The sequence below is a fragment of the Phalaenopsis equestris genome, unplaced genomic scaffold (assembly GCF_001263595.1).
Source record: "Phalaenopsis equestris unplaced genomic scaffold, ASM126359v1 Scaffold000504, whole genome shotgun sequence".
Classification (NCBI taxonomy): Eukaryota; Viridiplantae; Streptophyta; class Magnoliopsida; order Asparagales; family Orchidaceae; genus Phalaenopsis; species Phalaenopsis equestris.
In genome coordinates this window covers 149,036-158,748 of record NW_018164944.1, presented here as the reverse complement: position 1 = coordinate 158,748, position 9,713 = coordinate 149,036, and the positions used below count along the sequence as shown (strand labels likewise).

General features: G+C 30.3%; 1 protein-coding gene across 1 annotated transcript; it reads right to left on the bottom strand.

Annotated features, from left to right (window-relative positions):
• Window positions 1–3,482: 3,482 nt before the first annotated feature.
• On the bottom strand, window positions 3,483–8,581 carry LOC110028224 (lipid transfer-like protein VAS). The gene is made up of 3 exons (XM_020729982.1): window positions 8,202–8,581; window positions 8,062–8,097; window positions 3,483–3,829 (listed from the first exon to the last, which is right to left on the bottom strand). The coding sequence occupies exons 1-3, from the start codon at window positions 8,536–8,538 to the stop codon at window positions 3,717–3,719; spliced, it is 486 nt and encodes a 161-aa protein (XP_020585641.1). The 5' UTR covers window positions 8,539–8,581; the 3' UTR covers window positions 3,483–3,716.
• Between the last annotated feature and the right edge of the window lie 1,132 nt (window positions 8,582–9,713).

The window sequence follows — 9,713 nt, the reverse complement described above, 5'->3', positions numbered from 1 at the left end:
TTTGCCTCCATTTTTTAACAATAAATTTATGTTGTCCAAGAATATAATAAATCAATGTGAAATTATAATTCAAAAAAATTACAAGGCACCACTGATCGAACATTGAACATTGGTTTGGATTTGTTTAGAACAATTCAAAATATTCTTAGGAAAAATAAAATTCAGAAAATTTTGTAACTTCCATAACCCTTTCTTCAAATATAGGTAACCCTTATTAGGAGTAAAATCCTTTTTGTAGGGTCCAATCTTCTTCTTTGAAGGAACATGACATGGTTTTGAATAGGAAGTGTATATCTTCCTTTCAAGTTTCATTGTTCAATCACTGAGAATACAGAACTTACACTGATAAAATTTAGAGTATTTTTAATATTATCAAGGAGTAATAAACCTTCATCCACAATGCTAATGCCAAAGGAATTATGTTCAATTCTTGTATGAGATGGTCCATTAAGAAAATTTTTAGAACATTCGAGATTAATGGTGCGATGTCGCCAATCACTATTGATGCTTTGTATGACAGTGATTCAATTTTTTTGTGAATTTGCCCCCATAGGATACCAAGTCCTTTATATATCTTTCATGTGCATGTATCATACGAAATTTGATATGTTGCAGTTGAATTTTTTTTTTTTCAACAACTAAGAGATATTGCCTTTCAGGGGGTGTATAATAGTTCTAATTCTTTTAAGGCTTATATCCTTCAAGGCTTTTGAATGAATAAAAATTATATTATCTTCTAAGGCTTTAGTCTTCTGTGATTTTAAACAAGCAGGTACATCTTACTAGGCTTCTACCTTAAAAGATTTTTTTTTTTTTAAATTGTGTAATTTCTAAGATTTTTGCCTTCTAAAATTTATATATAACATAGTTGTAGAATTTTAGTCTCATGAGATTTTGCTAAACCTTTTGAGATTTTAATCTTCTAAGACTTTGTTTTAATGTATATTTTGACTCTCATATCTTCACAAATTTTTAATTGATAGAGATTTAATCTTATAGAGTGTTTTTAATAAAGATTCTCTTCACTGCTAGCTTTTTATCAAGTTTACTTCATGTGCATGCTTTCCAAGAGTTAATACTATGTTTTACATGTAATATCAAGTGATATTTTTAGTGAGAACTTTGTCTGCTATTATCTTCTCATCAAGACTATCTCATGAACACGTCCTTCAAAGATTTTATAATGTGCAATATTATTTATTGGGAAAAAAATCATCAATGATAAAAATTAATTTAAAATATAAACCTTTATCTTTAGAAAAATTGCATTGTTTTACACAATAATATTATGTGATATTTTTTAGCGAGAAATCTGTTTGCTATTATGTTCTCATCAAGACCATCTCATGAGCATGTCTTTAAAAGATTTTATGATGTATAATATTATTTATTAGAAAAAAATTCATCAATGATAAAAATTAATTTAAAATATAAACCTTTTACCTTTAGATAAAATGCATATTCTCTAAGAAATTCTAATGAAAAATTCAACTTCTTTTAAGCTATTTTAATGATGAGTTCTCGTATATAACCGTAAAAAAAGTGTGATGACACTCTTTATTAAATTGGTTGTGATGACACTCCTTAGCTTATAAATAATGAATCGGGTGCCCTTAACATATCAACTATTTAATTTCTTCCTTTAAATGACTACAACTTTTAGCTAAATATCTTTTTAAGCAATTGGTATATAACCGTAAAAAAAGAGCGATGACACTCTTTATTAAATTGGTTGAGATGACACTCCTTAGCTTATAAATAATGAATCGGGTGCCCTTAACATATCAACTATTTAATTTCTTCCTTTAAATGACTACAACTTTTAGCTAAATATCTTTTTAAGCAATTGAAGTGATAATCCTAGGATTGCTTTCAATTATTTAGACTTTTAGCATCTTTGGTCATTCGAGTTTATTAGAATTTTAGAAACTCATTAGATTATTAGCTTTAGATGCATTTAATAGAGAATAGTTATTTGATTTATGCCAATTTTTGTGTGAATCCTTAATCTTTTGAATAATTTTGCTTTCTACATTGGGATGTTTGTGCAATTCCATTAGAGGCACTCTTGTAATTATTATTGAATTATTCAAATTACTTATGATGAGCATTGATTATCTTGTTACTAGTCATTTGTGCTTCTATTTGATGAATGAAATCAACAAAGGAGTGAACAATCTCTAGCATTAGATAAAAATAGAAGGGTTAAGAATAATGATCTCCTAGAAAAATAACTTCAAATATACTCCTAAATTTTGACAAGCCTTTAAAGAGAATCTTTAAAAATGCTCTTTAAGAGTACTTTCCACATTTTATCAAAGTTCAAAAAATATGAGAACAGACTTTAATGACTTTAATTGACAATAAATTATTTCATAAAAAGCCTAGCTTGGCTTATCAAAGGTATGGATGGTTCTCTTAGGAAAAGAATAAAATTAAGTATGAGATTGCCTATTAAGGGTGGTAGAAAAGACTTAATAGATGAACTAATAGGAGGCTTATTGGATAATATAAAATTATCCTGCAATGATTAATATGCTCATAAGAATCAAAGGATCCATCACAAAAATCATAGTTGGTAGCTTGAACCCCACATAAATGGGATTCTAGAAGGCTATGTCACCGAATTATTTTGGACCGTGTCACAGAATTATTGATGCAAAGACTTTTAGTTATTACATTGGCTAATGTCTTCTAGTAATCTACAATCAACTAATGTTAGTCAACATCCTACTTCCAATGCCCAATCCTTTGCCCCTTTCATCAGTCAACTAATGTCTTCTAGTATTCATGTCCTAATATTTGATATACATCAACATTGAATGTGTAATAACAACATAAATCCAACATTCATTAACCAGAAATCATGGATTCATGTCCTACTTATGGTACCAGTCATCGCCTTTCTTTCATTGACTAATATTTGTTGACCAATGCCAAATTCCCTATGTTTCCCCTTCACTGACAATAAATATCTATCTTTTTATCGAACAATATCCACCAATGCCCCATACCAAGAACCAATCCATTCATTCATGCCATCAACAAACACCTACCATCATCTTTGACCAACATTGCAACCTCTTACAATTACCTCAAGAGAAAGTCTATAACTAAATTACTATACTGTACTCTCTCCTTCAATTGCATGTGCGTGCAAATTATTGTAATCTCAAGTCAATACTAGAGCTGGAAAGACTCCATAATTTTCTTTTTTCCATAGATTTCTCATGCAAAAAATATCCCTTAGATTTGTGCAATTCTTCGTGTTGTGTAAAATCTTTTCTAGAAGCTAAGAAGTAATTCATAATCTTTATTACCATAGATTTTATAACACAAAAGTGGCAAAAAAAATCAATTGAAGGTATAGCTGAAATATCTACAAAAGTGGCAAAAAAAATCAATTGAAGGTATAGCTAAAATATCTAAATATTCTTAAAAAATATATATATTGTCAGCTTCAAATATTAGACAAGGACACAAATGCAATCAAACTCAATTTCTGCCAACCATCATCCATTGTTTTTGTTCATTTCAGAAGGTAAAAAAATCCTAAACCAAACTATGCAATGTTATTGAATGATTACTCAAACATAATCCAAACATAATCTATATAAGCGGTACAAAGGGGCATAAATCGCATTAAAAAACAATTGATCAAAACAAGTAAGAAAATGGACCACTGCTCCGTCAAATCGCTCCCTCTCAAATTCCTCCTATGCAAAAACGGAACACCAAATTGAAAACAAACCAGCCATAACCCATAAGCCCGACCGTGTTGACCCGCCTGCACCATTGTTGTCATTTCCAGGTGTGGCTTGGGGAGTACCTACAATGTACAAGTAAATAGTCACCTTGTATTCGTAACTCTATCAAATACATTATATCAAAAAAGCCATTGGTGAGATGAAGATATTATGAAAGTCATTGAAGTTTCATAAATATGCATATATTGTTGCAATTCTTTGTATTTAACTTTCACATATCTCTAAAAAATGTTCAAATGATAAGGGAGCTTAACATAAATTCATGATGAATTCAAAATTATTTGTTCTTCTAAACTTAGCTATAAGTCAGTTTGATCTCAACTCGATTTGTTAGAAATGCATTAGTCAAACTAGGCTTTGTCCCAATCATTTTAAAATTGAATGAACTTTTTATCTTCTATGAAAAAATTTTAGTCTATATATATATATATATATATAGTTTACGAGCTTTAGAGTAGCAAAATTCAAAATATATTTGTCTCAATTCAAACTAAATCATGCAAGTTTATTGGCTAGTACATTTCAGCCAAATCCTACCCAATCAAACTTATAAGCTTATTTATCAATGATTTTCAATCTTCAAATCAAATTCATATTGCCAAGTAACAAAATTTTTATAAGCATCCAATAAAAGATTCAGTATTCAAGGAGCTTAAACATTGCAATTCCGAAGTCCGGACAGCTTTTCACAATGAAATTTGAGTGAACCCCAAGTAAAACAACACAATAGATAAATGAGTGCGACTAAAGATGGAGCAAAAAATTCAGAGACCATTTGAAATCACTTTTTTTTTTTTATCTTTTATTTTGTTTGATTTATAATTTGATTTGAAATAAAATAAATGTAGTTTTAAAAATATTATTTTATTAAATATTAAATATAATGATTTATATTATAATAATGGCAGTCACAAATAGAACAACAATGACTACAGGTAAGACAATGCTAACGACGATGTAAATGGTGCCCAACAGCCTGTGGCAACTTGAGATGATAGGCAATGGCAACAACCAGTCGGTATTGATAGTTGTAATTATTTTTAAAAATATGAAAATATCTAAAATTTATTTTGTATATTTTAAAAATAAGCAAATTTAGTTTTAAAAATAAAAATAATGCAGGTGAAAAATATACTAAATAAATATATTTTTAAAATTAAAAACAACAACAACAGCAGCCTTTATACCACTAATTGGGATCGGCTACCTGAATTTGTTTTCTCCGTTTTGTCCTATTGAGTGTTTTCATTTAATTCTAATAAATTAAGATCATTTTTTATACAATATGACCAAGTCTTTTGAAGGTCTACCTCTACTTTTCTTAACATAAGTCGAATTTAAGACATTTACTCTCCTAACCTGAGCATTAGATGATCGGTGTTTAATGTGACCAAATCATATAAGACGACTCTCTCTACTCTTGTCTGCCACTGGAGCTACACCAACCCTTTCACTAATACATTCATTTCGTACTTTGTCTCTAAGTGTCAAGCCACTCATCCACCTAAGCATACTCATCACAGCAATACTTAACTTAGCTTTATGCTTCTATTTTAAAGGTCAACATTCTGCGCCATGATGCATTGCAAGTCTCACCACCATTTTATAAAATTGAAATGCACAAATAAAAAATTATAATAATCCAACAAGCCCTAAATGTCTATATTGAGGGGCTATTTCATTTCCTACATTAGTGGGGCAAAATAAACCAAATACAAGAAATTCTAATATTTTGACGTTTGGTTGGATAAAAAAGAAATACAACAAAAAATTTTGATGAATTTGGACTTCAACCTCCAGATCAAAACTAGTGTATTCCTTTTACACTATATTCCTTTTTCAGTAAACCAAACATCCCCAAAGTGAATAATTATGATGGTTTTCTCCGTTAAATGTGATAATTAGCAATTTAAAATACCTAAGAAATATCATTCATGATTCATAATTAGATGCTCTTCTAACTTGTTCTTATTGCATCAGGATTTGTCTCATCCAAGTAATCAATCTTGAACTAATATCAAACATTTAAATTCATATCACCGTTAGTACCAATGTTAAGACCATCAATTTATATTCTGTCATCCAATTCAAATCTCTAACAAAACTAATATAGGTATAAAGTCTCCAATGATCCATCCATCATCATCACACGTGAATTAATCTAGCAATAATCTTCAACATTATTAAAATTTTTTCATTCTTCAGTAGACGGACCAAAATACCAGTGGCATTTGAACTGAGTGGTATTTTGTCTAACAAGGAACTTAAAATAAACATTTGAAAATCCACCTAAGTAATCACAGAAATTAGATTTTATGAGAAAGGAAATAGTCCAAAACTTAGAAAGGAAGATTTTATATTTTACATAGTTATATGAGAATTTATGCACAATGCTTTGACACTATACATATTTATGATTTAATTTGTCCAAACATAAAAGTGGCAAGAGGTGTCCTCAACAAATCCTCATTCCCTCAAGAATTATATGTCATACAAAACTTAATTAACTTTCATTCAAATATCTATGAAAACCTCAAAAATAATAAAGATAAAATTAGTAGCCTCACTTCTTCATATCAAAAGAAAGATCAAATTAATTCATTTCAATTCTTATTTAACATAACTTCAACCATAAATTTTAGTATTTAAGATGTTTCCAATAACAAAATATTTAGGTAATTTAACATTTAAGTTAAATGTGTCTAGGATATGCTAATATAGTATGGGACTCAACACCAACCATCCATCTACTTTACCACTACTATATAACATTTTTGGAATGCATTATCCCACATCATAGGTAATAGTTAATACTTCCACTTAACCAATCAAATGTTGCATAAGCTAAAATTGCGGTGAGGACAATGGAAAAATATTCAAAATTCATGCTTCGGACTAATTATTATTTTATAAGTTTTATTATGTATTACAAGAAAAGGGAGAATCAAAATACATGCCACATAATTCTTGTGTACTTACATATTTATCACCTAAATTTTGATAAACACCTATATAACACTTAAATATTTGAATTGCATAAAAAATGTCACTAATATTGGCCATTTTAAAGAGAAATATATATTTTTATGCATGTAGTTTAATTTACCTGAGACAATAAAGTGTTATATAAGTAAATATCAAAGTTAGGTGTTAAATATATAAATAAATAAGAATAGTGTGGTGTGCATGGAATTCTCCCAAAGAATATATTACTCTGCTTAAATTTTCTTAGTAATTTTAAAAGTAATACCATAAAACCTTTATTATAATGAAGAATAATTTCTTTCTTATACAATTATGTGCTATAAAAATCAGCTCAGTCAAATAATTAGAAAAAAAAGCTCCTCATGATTTTTAAATCATATTAAAAAATATTTTTAAATTTATTTGAAATATGATGTCATGCAATTGAAATAAAATACTAAGTATACTTGTTTTTTGTATCACAATGTAACAAAAATCAACCATTCAATTAAAAAAATATATTATTAAATGAAGAAATTTTGGGTTAGGATATCAAACTCAAATCTGATCAAGATGTTTTTTTCCTAATTAGTGATTTACTTTAAGATGAATATATCAGAAATGAATATATTTAAGATGAATATTATTAAATGCGAAATAAATATATTTGTGATAGGCTTGGTGTAGCTCCTGTGACGGACAAAATGAGAGAAAGCCGTCTTAGATGATTTGGTCACATTAAACGTCGACCATCTGATGATCTAATTAGAATAGTAGATGTTTTAGATTCAACTTGTGTTGAGAAAGGTAGAGGTAGACCTAGGAAGACTTGGGCTTATTGTATAAAAAATTATCTTAATTTACTAGATGACACTAAATAGGATGAAATGGAGAAATAAGATTCATGTAGCCGGCCCCAGTTGTGGGATTAAGGCTTTGTTGTTGTTGTTGTTGTTGTTGTTGTTGTTGTATTGATTTACTTTAAGATGAACGTCATATATTACTAATGAATCAACTCTCTTGTTAAGAAGATAATCCAAAAACATGAAATCCAGCCTTATTAAATTTGGATTAGGATAATAAATTTGACTCCAACTTATATATAAATTCGTAATCATGCTAGGGCATTTCCTTAAGAAATTGTAACTGATTGGTTTCCATATAATCTATGAAGGGGAGAGGATTCCATGATGAGCAGTTCATATATTTGTACTTGTAGAATTTTAATGGAATCAAAGTATTTTCAAATGAGCCATCCTCAAATCAGAGTAACTTCATTCTAATTTGATTGCAAGTGCATCGATTTCTGGAAGGATAAATAACTCCTTACCTGGAAGACCTGGTGAACCAGAGGGCGATTCTACCGCTGCAGGACAAAACAGGGGAATTCGATAAGAGATTTCACCAACATCGACAACAAATCAGGAGAAAAATTTAAAAAAAAATGGAAATCGGAAGCAGCAGTGGTACCGGTTGTATTGCAGAGATTGGACGAGGAAGTGGTGATGCCGCAGTTGACCGGAAGTTTGAGAGCCTGGCTGACATCCACACCGAAGGACTTCAAGACCTCGGGATTGCTGAAGATAGCGCAGAGACAAGGTAAATCGGTTCTCACGGCTTCCCTGAGCGGTTTGCAGCAGTCCTCCGGAGGATTCGAACTGTTGAGAAATTTTTGGCACGCTATCAGCTTCGTCGCGCAAGTCAGCGAAGATCCCTGCGCCGCCGCGTTCGACGCCATCAACGCCAATATCGCCACCACCATCAGCGTGATTGTCGCGGAGCTTTTCGCAGCAGCCAAAACTCCCATTTTGAGCAAGTCAATTAGGAGTCTCCTCTTTCACTTTACTAGGCGTTCGACTCCTGCTGCTTCTGTTATATTACTTCTAAGGCGGCTTAGGGCTAGCGATTGTAGTCACCACCGGTGGATAACCACAAATGATTTGACTTCTAAAAGGGTGATCTTTCTTTATAATATTTTTAGAAAAAAAAACTATTTTATTTAAAGAAATAATTTATTGATTCATTGCAATCATCTCATGGGGGTGTTTATAAGCATAAGTTTTTAATTAATCTCAATTAGAAGTATATTAATCTTTTTTGTTTGGACACTTTTAACTTATTAGAACTTGGTCATTCAAATCATTAAATGAGGGTTGAACATTATAATGCAATAACTATTTAAATTAGTTTAATATGAGATATGATATTTTACCTTTTTTTTCCTCATTTTTTTATCATAATATGTTAAAATTAGATAAAAATATGGCGTTGAATAGGTCACAATAGAGAGAAAATATTCATGTATCCATGTAGTCGTCCCCACTTAGGCTCTGTTTGGGGCAGCTTATTTGGTGTGGTGGTGTTTTGAAAACGCAACTAGTCTATTTGGGTAACTGTTTTTTGGCAACTTATGCGTTTTTAAAAATCCGAAAACAGCGTATTCACACCGCACCTATCTAGGTGCGGAGGGAACTTTCTGACAGCTCAGCCAGCTTATTAAAACAATTTGTAGATTATCTGATTGTCTGGATAATCTGCAAATAAACATATATTCAAGAAGTTGCAGCTGCCCCAAACAGACCCTAAGTGTGATAAAGGCTTATTGTGGTGGTTGTTGTTTTATTTAAATCATTTATTTTGAGTCAACTAATTAAAATTGAAAAGATGAACCTTGTTTAATATGTGAATCTCTTGATTCATTGAACCCGATTATGGGTTGTTCTGTATGTGTCTATGTAAAAGCGTGTTTGAACTTAAACCGAATGATCAAAGGACCAGCTCACAATTGATTGGTCGAATAAGTTGATCTGAACTGAATTTAAAATCAAGACAAATTTATTCATTAAATAAATTAAATTTTTTTTTCAAGGAAATATATTGTATTTAACAATCATCAAGAAGGAGCCAAGATAGATTGACTTTGAGCGGGCTTGAAAAATGAATAAATTTGTTGTATTCATGTTGATCCATCTTAAGAATTAT